Source organism: Aspergillus brunneoviolaceus (assembly GCF_003184695.1).
Source record: "Aspergillus brunneoviolaceus CBS 621.78 unplaced genomic scaffold BO95scaffold_81, whole genome shotgun sequence".
Classification (NCBI taxonomy): Eukaryota; Fungi; Ascomycota; class Eurotiomycetes; order Eurotiales; family Aspergillaceae; genus Aspergillus; species Aspergillus brunneoviolaceus.
In genome coordinates, this window is record NW_020290811.1 from 25,603 (window position 1) to 41,809 (window position 16,207).

General features: G+C 55.5%; 8 protein-coding genes across 8 annotated transcripts; 4 read left to right on the forward strand and 4 right to left on the reverse strand.

The window, feature by feature from the left end:
• Window positions 1-90: 90 nt before the first annotated feature.
• Window positions 91-1,286, forward strand: BO95DRAFT_447092 (glycine decarboxylase subunit H). The gene is made up of 3 exons (XM_025587541.1): window positions 91-362; window positions 501-563; window positions 714-1,286. Exons 1-3 carry the CDS (start codon window positions 224-226, stop codon window positions 1,034-1,036), a joined length of 525 nt encoding a protein of 174 aa, XP_025437813.1. The 5' UTR covers window positions 91-223; the 3' UTR covers window positions 1,037-1,286.
• A 136-nt stretch (window positions 1,287-1,422) lies between these two features.
• dscA (ubiquitin-protein ligase dscA) lies at window positions 1,423-4,086 on the reverse strand. Its single transcript, XM_025587542.1, has one exon. The coding sequence runs from the start codon at window positions 3,906-3,908 to the stop codon at window positions 1,515-1,517; it is 2,394 nt and encodes a 797-aa protein (XP_025437814.1). The 5' UTR covers window positions 3,909-4,086; the 3' UTR covers window positions 1,423-1,514.
• A 156-nt stretch (window positions 4,087-4,242) lies between these two features.
• On the forward strand, window positions 4,243-6,071 carry BO95DRAFT_422972 (cation efflux family protein family). The gene is made up of 2 exons (XM_025584612.1): window positions 4,243-4,716; window positions 4,785-6,071. Exons 1-2 carry the CDS (start codon window positions 4,405-4,407, stop codon window positions 5,853-5,855), a joined length of 1,383 nt encoding a protein of 460 aa, XP_025437815.1. The 5' UTR covers window positions 4,243-4,404; the 3' UTR covers window positions 5,856-6,071.
• A 416-nt stretch (window positions 6,072-6,487) lies between these two features.
• BO95DRAFT_373486 (putative NADH-ubiquinone oxidoreductase 14 kDa subunit) lies at window positions 6,488-6,886 on the reverse strand (the record flags this gene model as incomplete). Its single annotated transcript, XM_025583054.1, has 2 exons — window positions 6,488-6,741; window positions 6,853-6,886. 2 exons carry the CDS (start codon window positions 6,884-6,886, stop codon window positions 6,488-6,490), a joined length of 288 nt encoding a protein of 95 aa, XP_025437816.1.
• A 367-nt stretch (window positions 6,887-7,253) lies between these two features.
• Window positions 7,254-8,323, forward strand: BO95DRAFT_422978 (BOD1/SHG1 domain-containing protein; the record flags this gene model as incomplete). The annotated part of the gene is made up of 2 exons (XM_025584613.1): window positions 7,254-7,673; window positions 7,766-8,323. Coding segments are annotated over exons 1-2 (816 nt in total), but the record flags the coding sequence as incomplete, so codon positions are not given.
• Window positions 8,324-10,842: 2,519 nt separating this feature from the next.
• On the reverse strand, window positions 10,843-11,713 carry BO95DRAFT_456695 (eukaryotic translation initiation factor 4E; the record flags this gene model as incomplete). Its single annotated transcript, XM_025588425.1, has 2 exons — window positions 10,843-11,081; window positions 11,257-11,713. The coding sequence occupies 2 exons, from the start codon at window positions 11,711-11,713 to the stop codon at window positions 10,843-10,845; spliced, it is 696 nt and encodes a 231-aa protein (XP_025437818.1).
• A 993-nt stretch (window positions 11,714-12,706) lies between these two features.
• BO95DRAFT_447099 (NOPCHAP1/New4 family protein) lies at window positions 12,707-13,838 on the forward strand. Its single transcript, XM_025587543.1, has 2 exons — window positions 12,707-13,348; window positions 13,455-13,838. The coding sequence occupies exons 1-2, from the start codon at window positions 12,830-12,832 to the stop codon at window positions 13,644-13,646; spliced, it is 711 nt and encodes a 236-aa protein (XP_025437819.1). The 5' UTR covers window positions 12,707-12,829; the 3' UTR covers window positions 13,647-13,838.
• Window positions 13,839-14,080: 242 nt separating this feature from the next.
• Window positions 14,081-16,206, reverse strand: BO95DRAFT_447100 (guanosine diphosphatase). The gene is made up of 3 exons (XM_025587544.1): window positions 15,618-16,206; window positions 14,217-15,561; window positions 14,081-14,160 (listed from the first exon to the last, which is right to left on the reverse strand). The coding sequence occupies exons 1-3, from the start codon at window positions 15,733-15,735 to the stop codon at window positions 14,103-14,105; spliced, it is 1,521 nt and encodes a 506-aa protein (XP_025437820.1). The 5' UTR covers window positions 15,736-16,206; the 3' UTR covers window positions 14,081-14,102.
• Window position 16,207: the final 1 nt, after the last annotated feature.

Here is a 16,207-nt window from a genome sequence, read left to right on the forward strand (position 1 = left end):
GAGCCCGTTATCAGTACACCACTAGGTGTAGACTAGCCTAGCTCCGGGAAGTGCTCGTCATCTCCGTCATTAGCTTTCCTACTCCTTCCTGCCCTTTAGTATTTAACCTCTTTTCCCTTCCCTCTTCCCCCACACAAACCCAACTCTTGCTCTTCTTCCTGACACCCTCCGACTTGCCTCACCACGCTCTTCGCTGCGCCTACCGTCTCAATTGCCATTCACAATGTCTGCTCTCGCCAGTTCTTTCCGTCCCGTCGCCTCGCGCTTCCTCGCGCAGAAGCTCCCCCTCTCCGCCGTCCGCAGGGCGACCCCCGTCAGTTTCCCGCGGGGAAGTGTCCGGAGCTTCTCCCAGAGCCCATTCTGTACGCATTCTCCCTCCGATGGCTGTGTTAAGGGGGTTATTGAAGCCTCCGCATGCTTTGGTCTTCATTTTCCCACAAAAACAAAATACAATGTCCTGGAAAATAGTGGTGGCTGACCGACCTCATCAACCCACACAGGGCAACTGAAGAAGTATACCGAGTCTCACGAATGGATCGAGCTGGCCGATAACGGCAAGACGGGTGAGTCTACCTTCCGCTCCCCCTCTCCTTGAACCTCATCGTCCTCATTCCCTCTGTGTCCCTAACTCTCTCCCCCCCCCCACCGTCCCTGCCTTCTTCCTTCCACCCCAACCCCCCAAACACCCAAGCTAATGACCCCCCTCACTCCAGCCAAAATCGGCATCACCGCCTACGCCGCCCACTCCCTCGGCGACGTCGTCTACGTCGAGCTCCCCTCCGAGGGGCTGGAGGTGAGCGCCAACGAGCCCGTCGGCGCCGTCGAGTCCGTCAAGTCCGCCTCGGACGTGCTCTCGCCCGTCGCCGGCACCGTGGTGCGCGGCAACGCCATCCTTGAAGACAAGGCCAAGTTCATCAACGAGAGCCCCGAGGCCGAGGCCTGGATCGCCGAGATCGAGGTCGCCGACGCCGCCGAGTTGGACTCCCTGCTGGATGAGGCCGCCTACAAGGCGCACATCGAGGCGGAGGATCACTAAGTCTGGTTCCATAAGAATGTGATGGGTTTAGGGGAGGGGCCCGAGGGGGGGGTTTTTCGTCTTTGATTTTTTTTTTACACTTGTTCATGCTTGCGGTTTTCTTATGGGATGGAATCTTATGTTTTGGGATAATGTTGCGTCTCGGCGGGATGCAACGTGGATTTGATTGGGTTTATAGATATGATGATGATGATGATGCGCGGTGGGTTGATTCCAATCCGGCTTCGGTCGGTTTTGATGACGATGGGCTGGGTTGGGGAGGGGGTGGGTGATTGACCTAGCGTGGCTGCTTGGTCTTCAATGGGTTCGACCTTGTATTCAACATTCAACCAAGGGTTTACAGGATATATCAAATCAAAAGAGGTTACTATATCAAAACTGTAGTTCTAATGAATAAGCTAGTTTGCATTGCTAACATTGTCGGGGCGTCTATAATACGTGGCTATCGACACAAACGCTGCGGACGCTAACATACACTCTACACCGGGGGAATGGATTCGCGGCAAATCGGACATTGAAGTCGGAGCCGCATCCAGCTCTCCAGACAAGTACTATGGAAAATATGCCGGCAGGGCGTGACCATGTATGTGCGCCGGCTGAGAATGTTCGACGCTCCGTCGGCCATGCCCGCCCCACCGGACGTAAGAACGGGCACCTCGATCTCCTGCATACAGATGGCGCAGTCGAACACCGCCTTCTTTCGGTCTCTCGAGCGATGTTTGTCGTCGTCCTTCGATTCGCTGGGGTATTCGCGTTCGTCGGCCCGCAGCGCCCCGATCGGGAGCACACCCCCAGACTCCAGATCGTCGCCCGACCCGACATTATCACGCAGGGTCGGATGGTAGTCGTACGCAGGAGGCGCCCATCCGCGGGGAACGAAGAAGCGCGGACCGAGAATGTCCTGGCTCGCGAGGATCCAGACTTGGATCCAGACCCAGCCGATCAGAGAGAGAGCCGTCGTCGCGTCGGGTCGGATGAAAAGCACGTTGCCACGGGCGGTAAAAAAATAGAGGAATGGGAATAGTCGGAGACAGCTCTGGCCGACCACAAAGTCCCATCGCAGTGCTTTGCGGCAGTTGCGCATGACATTGCGGTAGATTTGAGGCGTCCAGAAAGAAAGATAGATAAACCCGAGTACTCGAGCATAAATAGCTCCGAGTCGATTTGGCCAAAGGAATGCCCAGATAGATATGATAAGCATCACGAAGAGGATGAAGTAAAACCGTGCATACATGGTTCCCAAATCACTTCGAGCGTCCCGCGCTGTCTGTGCAGTGCCACGATTGGCGGCTGGCGCGTCTTCATCAGCCGGAGCATCCTGATCCGGAGGCAATATGACCGGGGTTGCCCCGGAGTCTCTGACCTGGGCAGCCGTCGCAGGAAGTGGCAGATTTGCTGGACGGGCGTTTGCGGGGGCCCGGCGCTCCTGCTCCCGTCGTTCTGGAGCTTGGATGGCATAAATCTCCATCATGAACTTCATTCCGATGTAACTGACCGAAAGGAAGGTGAGGAAGGATGCGGTCGTCATAACCAAGAACGATACCACCGGGTATAGTTCCAGAAAAATGAAGACGAGGACAAAAGAATCTCCGAAGGCCATCAGAGCCATCGTGTAGAAACTGATACGACTCCGAGTGGAAGGCGTCGAGGCTTCCTTCACTTGCCTTAATAGCAACGCGATTTGAGCAACGGAGACGGCCGACATAACAAAGATCATGCGAGCTGAGTACTTTGCGAATTCCTCTATCTTTGGACCGGACAGATACAACGTCTCCGTGGGTGGGAATTCAGGCGCGCCCTTGGTCTCTAGGATGTATCCGCAATCAGGAGAGAACACCACGGCTGACATGACCATCAAAGGGGGTGACGGGATTGGCGCCCCAATGGGATATCTCAATTCCTGCTCTATCTGCTCAATCACCGCCTTGTCGGCTAGATAGCCATGGATTGCGAGTGGGTGCTGTTGCAGGTAAACGATGTGTTCACATCTCGGCGCAGGAAACTCCATATGCTCACTGCCCGCTAAGGAGGACCAAGGGAAAAGAGTAGGAGGCCTGTTCTGCTTCTCAGAAATGGTATCCGATAATGATTTGATGAGAAGCTCATGAGTGAGATTGTATGCATCAGATGAGAGACTAAGATGTGGCAAGGTGAGGAGGCCCCCAAATTTTTCGCTAGTAGTGCTCAGGATGATACCGCCAGTCTCTGGAAAATGTATACCAATGAGTGAGAGATACCAGGTATTGCCCCAAAAATCACCACTTTCCACAGCTAGTGTGGCTCGGATCTCCCGGACATGGCCCAAAGACGACCGAAGCTCCTGTCCGCCTCCTTCACGTACATCGAGGTAGAATGTGCCACTGTTGCCGGTGACATTCTGGCTGAACTCATGCGTGAAGTACTCGTTTTCTTGAATGATAGCAGTCTTGTTGAGGGGAGTATGTGGCTTGTCCTGCTTGCGGCGCACCCATTCGCCGCGCAGCTTCCCTGTCGCATTGTGGTAGACCGGCAGCGACAGTTGCGTCAGGTTGAGATCCGAAAGTGCGTCAGACACTGCAAGGGACTTGGGAGGTCGGAGGCCTGCCTCAGTCATCACAGACCGCAACTGAGACCGGGCTCTGTCCTGAACATCGGGGAGAAGATCCCAGGCATAACTGTCGTTCTTACGGACGCCTGGAAAAGGCAACCATTTATCGGATCCCGGGTCAAAATCTCCATATTGAGTCTCGTTCAAGAGGCGAAGGGCATTCCGCTCCCTTTCCAGTTCCCGCTGATGCTCCCCATCTTGAGATACCAAGGGCGAACGAGACTGCGAGCTCAGGAGAAGATATAGGACGAACAAAAAGAAGAAAAAGGAGCCGCGGTGATCCATAGATGCCAAGGGGATGTAGGCATCGGAGTTGGAGAGGGGGCGGATCTCTTGAAGATCAATAGAAATACTCAAGTCACTTTGTGTCGCATCGCCAATCTATGGCCAGAACAAGCGACACTCATTTAGAGCTGGTCATTAAGCTCTTGAGGAACCAAACAACGGGATAGTGATAATGATGATGGAAGATGGGAAGATGATGAAATGGGGAAGCGGGCGGAAGTCGATGATGCGCTGAGTGAGTCGAGGCCTGAGGCCCGCCCCGTTTCCCCCGCCTTTTCCGCCCGGCTTCACAACCGCCGGGCGACATTCTTCCCCTTCCCGATTGTCAGCCTCCCTGCTTCCCTGGAAGCTTGGTTTTCATCCCTCTCCGCGGTTGCGCCGTGTTGTTTTTCTCCCTTCCATTGAGTTCCGGTCGGTGTAACGCTGCCTACGAGGTGACCTGCGTATCCCTTCAGATCGATCGGCGCCGGCGCCCCATTCTTCAGCGACTGTCGTGATGGCGTCGAATCTCCCCATCCCTATTCCTCCGCGTACCCCGACTCCGCCCGTGGATGACGGCCCTACCAGCGCGTTCGAGCCATCCTCTACCCTTTACGACAAGGACTCGCTATCCCCATTGAGGGATACATTTACTCCCTCCAGGAGTACTTTAGATGTCAATGATCCCACTCGCCTGAGCCCGACGAGGGCTGCTTTCAACCTCAGTCCAGCCAGTGCTCGATCACCAGGCGATCAGAGCGACAATGTGTCGGCCGGCCCCTTCAATTTCCAGACAACCACTATGGCCAAGAGCCCCGTTGTCAAGTCTGTGAGTCTCCCACAATATAGTAAACAGTATGATTCATGGTCCTGATTGCCCTTGCCTATGTTAAATAGAATATCGGACAGCGGCGCGGACATAAGTACAAGCACAGTAGTATATCGCATCAGATCTTCCTCGAGCCACCACCTCGAGCCCCGCTAGCATTGCCCAACTCCTTACCTGTCCCTACGTTCAAGGAATACCGATCTAGTATGTCTAAGGACCAGACGACCCGTTTCTGGTGGAGCCTGTGTCATATGTCCGTCGCGGCATATACTCTGTGGAGCGCGCACGGCTCCCTGGCTATGACGGCGTTGTCGCATCTTATCCTGTTCGACTCCATCGGAGCTCTCCTCTGCGTCGCGGTGGACATCCTAGGCAATTTCGAGGTGTGGAAGCGGTCCAGCGTGCGCCACCCCTTCGGGCTCGAACGAGCCGAGGTGCTCGCCGGGTTCGCCATGTGTGTGCTCCTGCTCTTCATGGGTATGGACCTGATCTCGCACAATCTGCAGCATTTCCTCGAGTCCGCCGGCCACGAGCCGCACCATTCTCACGTGCACGAACGCGTGTCACTGGGACGAGTGGATTTCACGGCGCTGCTCGCCATCGTGTCTACGCTCGTCTCGGCGATTGGCCTCAAGAACCACGGCCGCATCGGCAAGGCGATGCGTTTTGGGTATATCGAATCGCTGCCGTCGGTTCTCAGCAACCCCTCCCACTTCCTGACTCTCTCCTGCTCGTCCCTCCTATTGTTGCTGCCGCTCGTCTCCATCAAACTGTACAAATGGCTCGACGTGCTTTTGTCTGGCACCATCTCCATCTCGATGTGCGTCATCGGCGTGCGCCTGGTCAAGACCCTGGGGTCGATGCTGCTAATGTCGTACTCGGGCCAGGGTGTCACGGACGTTATGCGCGACATCGAAACGGATCCCTGTGTGCGTGGGGTCGACGATGCCCGATTCTGGCAGGTGCACTACGGTCTGTGCATGGCGAATCTGAAGCTTCGCGTGTCCGGCCCGGAGGAGAATCTGGCGCGGCTGCGTGAGCGGATCACCAGTTTGATCAAGAATCGGCTGGGCGGGGGGTACGGGACGGGGGGACAGAAGTGGGAGGTGTCGTTGCAATTTGCAGTTGAGAAGGCGTGACGTGTGTAATTGATATGATGTACATTATGGACTGGACATACTTCGTTTTCTTTACTGGAAATGCAACCATTTTCGGTTAAAGTTATATACCGGGGGTGATTAAGTGTGCCTCCACTGGGACATGGTGAAACCAGAGCTCCAATGCTGAAAGACCAACGTGCATGAAACCTCTGCTTTCAATCCGGGTGATGAATCTCCTATACACCGCAGATGGACATGGATATAGAATAGGTCACACATTCCCAACTTGCACCCCTCAAAAACCACACAATATGACCACCTCCCTGCCTCCCATGTGAACGCTCACCAGCTAAGCCTCCCCATACTACACATCACCTATACCATCAACCCAAGACCATGACCATGACCCCATTCCCCCGCCGCAACCAAAGAACCCTTATACGACTCCAACCCCCCTTCCCCTCCCCCAGGCAGTAAAAAAGGAACATGAATATAAAAGGCATAAAATTTATAACACGATAAAAGGAGAAAGACACCACACACAAGCATAAAGAACCCAGTCCAGATATACACGACACAATCCACAACCCCCTCACGTTTCCCCCCACCCACACAGGAAGCAATGTATTTCCTTTGCTTTTTTCAAATTCTTTCTTCAAGCACCGGACAGCTCAAGCAGCAGCGGCCAAAACACTCTCCTCGACCCGGTTCAACGTGCCGTTCTCGCGATCATCCCTCCGCCGGCGCTTCTCGAGGATCTGCTCGCGGCGCTGGGCGAGTATGCGGAGCTGGCGCTCCTCGACGCCCTGCAGCCAGTAGCCGAAGCTGCCGCCGACGCCGGCGAAGAGCGGGTAGACCCAGAGGGATTCGCGGGCGAGGATGGGCCGCATTTCGATGCCGAGTTGCCAGAGGCGGACGGCGATGCCTGCATTTTGGGGATTGAGTCAATTGATTGAATTCGGAGACGACGGCGAAACGTAGTGCATCCGCGTCCAACTGAGGGCTTTCAAGAGCGGTCTGCGTGGGGATAACATACCGAAACCACCCCAGAAGAGGACTTTGTGAACCATGATTTGCGAGGTAGATGTGGAGCGAGGAAAGGGAGGGCGGTAATCGGAATGGGCCGGTTTTGCAAAAATTGTATCTGCGCTGATTAGGGCGTAGAAATTTCCGGCACACAGAGGAGAAGAGACGGGGACCGCGCTCGAAAGTGACGTTGCGACTGAACTTGGGCTCGAATCCAACGGATACTGGAAAGTGGAGGGACGCCGGGATTCATCGACGGAGGTTCAGTTGTTGCGTCGAATCACGGGGCCGCAGTTCCCAATCGGGGTGCGGGTGATCGGGCAAGGAATTTATCCGATTGCTGTTCTTTCCGCTCGGGGAAGAGACGAGACGGCCTGGCCCTTCAACAAACGCGCCCGCTCCATGCGAGCGCAACTTTTTTTTGATTACCTCCTTTCCCCCCATGTTTCATTGATGATTTGTCTTTCTTGATACTTAGGAACTTTTCTATTCAAGCACGGATTTACTTCCCGCTATCCAATCTAAGATCTGTCTCAGCTGCGCGCGCATCGGATACCCAGCCGACTCTCCGCGATGGCCGGTCCATTGGAGGAGACGGCAGATGTGTTGGCCCCAGCTGTTGGTGATGATGCCACCGCCGCTGCCGTCGCCGCCGTGGGTGTGAAGCGACCCCTGGACATTGACAGCCTCCAGCGCAAGAAGTTTAAAACCGATGAATTGCCCTTGACCGCTGCGCAACACGCCGCGATCGAGCATCTTCTACATGCATTCAAGAAGAGAGGTGGCTTCGATAATGTGCGCAAGAAGATATGGGCGGAGTTTGAGGAAGGGGTGCGTTTTTATTTTTCTCTTTCTTGTCCTCATTGTGGTTTCTGTTTGACTAATTCCGCGCCCCCCCCCCCCTCCTGTGCGCGCTCATGTAGGAAGGCAAAACGGAATTTACGAACCTCCTCGCCGAACTTGCGGAAGTGGAGATTGATCGCGAACCTGGACTGTTGTCGCGGGAGCGCGGAAAGGCCGCGACTCTTATCGAGGGCGCCGTCGATCGGAGCGACGTCTACAAGACGGTAGAGAAGTCGCTGGATGCGCTCGCTTCGAATCATCTACAGACAATTCTGGATTCTGTGCGGGAGATCCGCCGCGATGAAGTCGGCGTGGAGGCCGCTGCCGAGGAAGAGAAGGCAGGTAACAAGACTGACGAGGACTATGCGAACTACATACAGGCTAAGCGCGATGAGCGCGAGAGAGCTTACCAGGAAGCATTGCGGAAGGAAAAGGAAGCTGAGGAAGAGGAAGCGCGCAAGAAGGCGGAAGAGGACCGCAAGCGACGCGAGCTCGAACGCCAGAAGGAGGAAGAGGAACGGGCCAGACGCAGGGAGCGCGAGGAGCAACGCAGGGAAGAGCAGCGCAAGCTGGACGAGCAACGAGAGAAGGAGCGCCAGGAACGATACGAACGCCGCCGTCGGGAAGAGCGCGAGAGATTCCGCGATTGGCGGGATCGCAGTCGAACCAGAGACCGGGACTCAGACCGCGACCGAGACCGAGATCGTTTTCGCTTCCGTGATCGCTCCCCCGGCTACCGCTCCGAACGAGGCCATTCTCCCCGCCATCGCGAGACTCGGAAAGAGAAATCGCCGACACCCAAAGAACCCACGCCGGCCCCTGTACCGCCTCCAGCCCCTGTTGACGAGAAGTCTCTGGAAGAGGCTGCGCTACAAATGCTGTTGAAGGAGGGAGAGGAGCTCGCTGCGAAAGCCCGACAGAAGCCCGAGTTCGATTTCGAGGAAGCTGAAGCGATTGAAAACGGACTCAAACCACCAAAGGGACCCAAAGCACCCGACTCAAGATACTCAAATACGCCCACGCGCGCGGGCAGTATCCCTACCGAAGGAGAGGCGGTGAAGCGGCGCGGCTCCGTAGATGACCGCGTACGGCCACGACGACGTGATGAGAGCCGCAGCCGCTCGAGAAAGAGGGGAGTTCCGCCCCGGGTCGAAGATGACCGCCGGAACCCGTCACAGGATGTGTCGAGTATGTCTCGCGGGCGCGACTCCGATGACCGAGCGCCTCCTCGAAACTATCGTGAAAATCGGTACGGTGACCGTAGCTACCGGCCCAGTCGTCGCAGCCGAAGCCGCTCGACCGTTCGAACCTTAGATCGAGATCGAGATCGAGATCGAGATCAGGTTGCAGAGCGCCCGCGATACCGCGAGAAAAGCTCAGAGAGGGATCGGGATCGCGAAAGGAATCGTGATCACGACTATCGTCGGGATCGCAGTCGAGAAAGGGAACGGGATCGCAGAGACAGAGATCGCGACAGAGACCGTGACAGGGACCGTGAGAGAGAAAGAGACCGGGATAGGGCTCGCGATCGCGACGATTACCGCCGACGACACAGCTACTATTCTCGATCCCGCTCTCGTCCACGGTATCGATCTCGATCCCGCTCACGGTCTTTACACAGAAATCGGGATCGGGAGCGTGATCGAGAGCGCGATAAGGATCGCGAAAGAGACCGTGACCGCGACCGGGACAAGGACAGGGATACCAGAGAAAGGAGGGACGCCAGGGATACGAGAGACGCCAGAGACACAAGAGACACCCGGGACCGTGATCGAGATCGAGAAAGGGATCGAGATCGCGATCGCGATCGAGACCGCGACCATGATCGTGATCGTGAGCGAGACAGGCATCGGGATCGTGATCGCGATCGCGATCGAGAGCGTGACCGCGATGGCAACGTCACCACCACCGCCACCCCTACCACGACCACCACCACCACGACCAAAACCCCCATGAACCCTCACACCACCGCTGCGACCAGCAACCCTACCACGACCACCACCAACGACCACCACCACCATAGCCGGGGACGCAATCCCGATCGCTCGCGAGACCGCCCGCCGCGCGAGGACGAAAAATCCGCCCGAGTGTCCGTCTCCTCCCGCCGACGCTCACGCTCCCGCGCCCGTCGCTCGCGCAGCCGTCGCCGCTCCCCCAGCACCCTCGACATCGACCGCTATGTGCCCCCGACCAGCAACCGCAGCCGGTCCCCACGGCGCCGCGTGAGGTCCCCCGAACGGTCGACCGAGAAGGAGCGCGAGCGTGAGCGCGACGACCGTCCGCGCTTCGTGGAGATCGATCGCTATGTCCCCGGGGGTGGGGGTGGGGGTGGAAGCGCCGAGCAACAGCGCAGGCCGTCGGAGACGACCGAGTCCACACCCGCAGCAGTACCAGCAGGAGCGTCCGCAACAGCGTCCACATCCGCATCCGCAACAGCGGCAACGACTCCCCGGACGGACGACCGGCGGCCGCTGCAGCCTCCGCTGGGCCCTTCTTCTGCTTCTGCTTCTCTTCCTCCCCCGCAGGGTCCCAGGCGGCAGAGCTCCGGCCGCAATAGATGAGTCCTATGCCTATCTGGGATCTGGGATTGGAAGGTCGGATTCTGCCGCCTTCCATTGTAACTATATCTTGTATTTCACGTGGGCAATTTGCAATTTTCGTTCTTCGCATGGGTTGGCGTTGATAGGATGGGTGGCATAGGGTTTGAGGGGGGAAACCAAAAGAAACAGAATCTCGGGTTGGGTTGGGTTGGGTTGAGTACAATATGGGATTGCTGGGTGAATGAGCGGTGCATTGTCTTCATTTTACCTATTACCGGGGTATACGGGAGATACCTTATTCATTACTGATTCAGGATTTGATTTCATGATGGGTTGGGGGCAGAACTTTGTTCTGTGAGAAATAAAACTATGTTCCGAATTCACATGGCTGAATAATGCATTCTCGAGCGAGGGCAAAGAAGTAAAAAGCCCGAGCTCTGCAATGCTAGGGTACATAAGTACAAGAGATGTGAGAAGTATACAAACGCCAACTGGCTACTTTGTGAAGACATGAAGAAGAAAGAAGAGTTGGGTGGTGATTGAAGTCGAAGTGAAGCAGGCGAAGATCAAACAATGAGATAAGTAACTGCGACCAAACCAAGTTGGCGAAGGTTACCTCACGTCACCGTACTCGCCTTCTCGACTGCCTCGGTGAAGCCGTCGTTCTCGGCATGCCGTTTGTAGAAGTAGGCGGTTGAGCCGGTCCCGGTGGGACGCAGTTCGGGCGACAGGCGGTCGAGGATGGTCTGCTCGAGGGCCTTGATGGAGTGTTCGTTGTCGCCGAGTTTGTTCCACACGGAGATGAGGTTGGAGTTGAAGCGCGCGGACGTGGAGACGCCGAGGACGTGGTCGTGTTCTGTTTGTTTTAGGGGTCTTTGGTTAGTGTATTTATAACATGCATAGTTACTGTAAAGTTGATGTTTATTAGGAAGTATATCTCAGAGCCGGGTTCTGGAGGCTGGAGGCTGGGGGCGGGGGGAGCGGGGCAGCGGGAAGGGGGAGAAGGAGCAAGCAGCTAACAGAAAACATACCCTTCTCCAACACAGCCTGGAACTCATTCGCCATGCACAGGATCGCGATCTCGTGAAAGAACTCCTGCGCCTTGTTCTTGGGCACTCGGAAACGCCAGCACCCGCCGTTGCGGTTCTCCGGGTCTTCCCACACGGGCCGCACGCCCTTGCGGAAGATGTGCACGGTGTCGCGCAGGCGCACCTTGTCCCACGGATAGTTGTTGTAGACGCGGTAGAAGGTGGCGATGTCGGAGACGTCCTCGTGCAGGAGGTACAGGCGTGAGTCGTAGTCCTGGGCGGTGGCTTCCTTGGTTGCGTCCGTGTGCTTGTCGTACCAGACGGCCCAGTGGTACTGGAAGGGGAGGGGCCGCAGCTTGCCGAAGATGTTCTGGTGGAGAGATTTGCGGGTCGTCGCGGAGGAGGGGGAGGTCGCTGCGGGGTTGGATTCCGGCTTGATGGTTTGCTGGACCTTGGTCATCTCCTCGAGAGGACTGGTGGTGTTGTTGATGGAGATGGGCATCTTGGACTCTCTTGGTTGTTGGATTCGGATGGTATAGATCGATCGGCTCGTTCCACGCTGGAATCTAGGACGATAGGAGCTCCGTGGTAGAGGTGAGAGAGCCGGTGATCATGCCAAGGCGCAACGTATGAAGGAGCGCTGGTAAATCAAGTAGCTGGCGCTGTGTATGGGAGATATAATTAATCTCTTATACTTGGGGTCAGCTGGTTCTGAGGAAAGTCCGCACCGCCGGGATGAGCAGGGAGGACAATGAGAAGTATGAATGTGAGCTTGAATGAAAGAACAACGGGTTTGGGGTCCGAGAATAGTTTTATTGGTACTGGCCAGCCGTGGCGAACAAAGAAGACATGGGATAAATTAAGAAACAGGGAAAGGTACTGACCCTGAAATGGTAAGCAACAGTGAATCTATTCCGAGATCTGGCCAGCCAACAAGTGGGGATGATGATGGACAACAACAGTTCGTCGTGGGGAAGAATAGCCACAATCGGGAGCAATGAAGACCTCTGTCAGTGAAGAAGAGGAGGGAGATCAGTTTAGAAAGAGAAATAAAACAGAGAACCAAATGAGCAGTGAATAGATAACATCCCCTGAATGCGGGAGAGTGTAGTGGATTCAGCGCATGGATCAAGCAAAGCCAACCAGCCAGCCGGGAAAGTGAGTCTGAAGGAAGGGAAGTACGAAGTTAAGTCCAAGTAACTCCTCATAGAAGTAAGACAAACAAGAAAGACAGACTGTCGAATCGCCTGCAGGGCGATCAAGCCGCTCGGAAAAGAGGCCTTGGCGATTGGTGAGCGCATGCGCCCCTCTTGCTGCCATCATTGTGCAGCACAGCACTAGATTAGATTGCCTGTTGTTGTAGTTGTAGTTTAAGGTAGGTTACGGGGCAGTTACAGTACTTACACTTACACTTCCTCTCCCTCCCTTCCCTCTTTTCTTCCTCCCCGCCCGCCCCCACTTCGGCGCCAATTCGATCGCCCGCAAGTTTCAGTCAATCATGAATTCATCCATTCGTCTTCTTTCCTCCTCTTAGAAAAAAAATTCACAACCACCACATTTCGAGCAAACCATCACAATGAGCGCGCCTTCCTCCAACTCACTCCGCGACGATCCCGTCGCATCCTCCACCACAAACCCAGACAGTCAAACAAATTCATCCGCCGGCCCTCCCCACCATAGCGCCGCCGCCGCCGCCGCCGCCGCCGACGATAGCGACGACTACACCTCCTCCTCCGGCCCCAGCGACAGCGAAGAAGAAGAAAGCGACAACGACGAGGAGGATGTCCCCGCGACCGCGACCGTGACCCCGCCCCGCGCCCCGCGCCCCGCGCACAACCCCTCCTCTGCTGCCTCCGCGGACACCTCCATCCCCCGCATTCCAGCCCTTCCCAAACCCAACATCCACCGCATCCAGCAGACGCCCGACCTCCTCTCCCGGCTATCAGCCTTCCTGCCGCAGATGAAGACCGCCAACGAGCAGCTCGAACGCGATATCGCCGCCGGCCGGGCGAAGGATATCCGGTTGGATGATGCGATGGATGAGGACGAGGATGAGGACGGGGGAGAGGAGGATGGGAAGCGGTATATCGAGATGGTGGGTTTTCACATTCCTCTTACTCTGACTCACAGGCGTCTTGTGTAACGCTGCGTTTCTTTTCTACGGAGGGAATTTTTGGAAAGCTGACTTTCGCTGTGATTAGAACCTCGGACTCGGCGTGCTGGAAGAGAAACGGTCAGACGATGAGATCTCGACCGCCGCGCCACCGGGCAACGAGGAGACGGTGCTGGCTTCGCGGCCTAAGGACTCTGGGGTCTTGGATACCTTGATGGGTAATACGGATGCTGCGGCCGCGGCGGCGTCGAAGCCCACGATCGAGGAGTTGGAGAAGTGAATCCTATGTTTTCTGTTTGTGGACCTTCGATTAAAAAAAAGGTTGTGAAAAGTTATCTGGGTAGAGATCGGGTCTTTTTTTTTGGTTTGCATGGCAAGAGGGCGTTTGGGGTCGGACGTTTTATCTTGCTACTTCGTGCGGGTTTCCTAGTGTCCTTGAATTGGACATCTTTTTTTTTTTTTTTTTTTTTTTGCTTGGCTTTTACATCAAGCGGTCGGAGGCATGCTCTCGTGTTGACCTCCACAATTACGTTTATAGACTATTTTTGGACTAAACAATACTACGACCGAGTCTCAAATGATAAGCAAACATCAAACAATCATGCCGAAGAAAAAGTCTGATACATGAACCATATGAAGAAGTCCCAAGTCTACTCTGTTTAAAAGAGATAGAAAAGTAAAGGCAGAAGAAAAATGTGATATTGATTAATTATACAGACCGCATCACTATCGTCCATTAGGACACCTCCTTAACTCGGCATGTCCAGCCAGACTCTTGGCTCAGGAGAGGCAAACTGCAAGAAGAAGTTAGCAAAAATTTATGAAAGTTAGATCAGGTCGAATGGCTTACCTAGCGCCCAAGCACCAACCAAGCTCGTTGTTCTTGATTTTCTTGGCGATCTTGACCTCACGAGACAATGGCATCTCGTAACCCGTGTGAAGCAAACCCAGCATAAAGTTCAGATCCAAGCACCATTCAGGGCGGTCGAGGAGCTGAGGAATAGCGTCATCGATTCCCTCAAAGATCTTCCACTCCGGCTTACCGGCGCAGACGGTCGAGGTGAGGTGATGCAGCTCATCCAGAGTGAAGGAATCCGGCATGCCCAAGGGCTTGGTCCGATCATAGAAGTAGGAGAAAACATAGACATCTTCCCGTGCGAACGTCTTGGCCAGAGAGGGCTGGTGCACTCCGTTGAACGAGCAGGGGGCCAGCTTGCAGTCGGCTTCCTTCTTGAGAATCTTCTCGGTCAGACCCCGACATTGAGGTGCAGCCGAGGATCCTTCCTTCGGACCCACCATCTTGACGCTAACCTTGGGGGCGAGAGCGTGGCCGGCATCGAAAGACAAGTCAACCTTGCGCTCCATGCCAGGCCCAATGCAAGGGTTCGAGATAGGCTGATCCAGCCAGGCCAAGTCAGTGGGGCTGGCGGCAAGCTTGGCCTCGACGATGGCCTTGTGCACCGCTTCCCGCGCAGCCATGAGTCCGTAGCCCAAGTGAGAGTGCTGGTACAACTCAAAGTGCCGACCACCAAACTCAAGATCATACCGGTGGTCACCCTCGGCCAGATGCTCGGGCATGCCGCCAGACGGGCTCTTGGGGTAGGTGGGCTGGAAGACAATTTGAGTAGAACCACCGCCGAGGTCGAAGATGGCAGCAGTAGGGGTCTCGTCCGGTCCGCCAATTTTGCCAAGAAGGTAATTGGTGGTAATCCAGGCGTAAACACCTTCATCCGAGCCATCCATGATTTCGACACCACCCTTCTCCCGCGACACGACAGGGAAGGGGTACACGGTCTCGAGACGGGTCCTGACGGCCTCAAGGATCTTCATACTCATCTCATTGCCAAGCATGCGCAAGCCCGCAGTGGCCTTGACAGCAATGGGTGAGCATGACCTGTACTCCTCAGGCACCGACTTAAGGGCCACCTGCATGAGAGGATCCAAACTCTTCGCCGCTCCCTCAGCATCCTCCTTGTAAGAGCTCAAGCCAGAGCCGCCTTGCCTCTTCTCCGTCTGCTCAAAGACCTCGTTCTCGAGCTCGGGGGTGGGGCCGCAGTTGTTGAAGCGGTAGACGTGAATCCGGGAGCCCTGGCTACCGGCATCGATCATGAGCGCATACTGGATCAGGGGCTTGGAAGAGTCGTATGGCTTGGTGCACTTCTCAGTCAAAGAGGGTGCGCCAGTCGATGGCTTCTCTACAACCAGTGAGTCAGTCTCAATAGGATTTCCGGATGCGGACAAAGTGACTTACGGGATCCTCCAAAATGGCTCACGGAGGGCTTGGAGGGCGAAAGCCATAGAAGCATTAATAGAACAAAGCCAACAACCGCTCCGGTCTTCAAATAACGAGCTCTTTGCGTCTGAGCCATGGCGAACATTGAAAAAGTGTTGGTTGATTTAGAATCGGCCAGATAATTCGGATTGTCGGAAACTTTTGCGGGGGTGGAAGTGCGCGAAATCGAACGTCGACTAGTTCTAGAACCCGGTTTAGAGAAAGACGGTAAACCCTTGAGATGTCGGCTGTCAACTCCAGTCGACATGCGGACAAAGCCAGGGGGACGAAGCTATGGCGTTTCGGACAACGTTCCTGAACTCCGACCGAGTTGGACGAGAAGTAAAGATGGAAGTTAGCGGTCGGAGTGAGTAGAAACCATAGGATCGCCCTAAGAACCTCTGGTCCGGCCCGAAAGGATCGTGGATAGGGTGAAAGGGGGGTGGGGGAGGGACGTCGAACAACGAAGGGAAGGTATGAAAGTGATGGTCGTCCGGAGAAGAGGAAGAGGAGAAAAGAAAGAAAGTAAGAGGAGAGACGGGAGGGCGGAGGTCGGGAAGAGGAAGAGA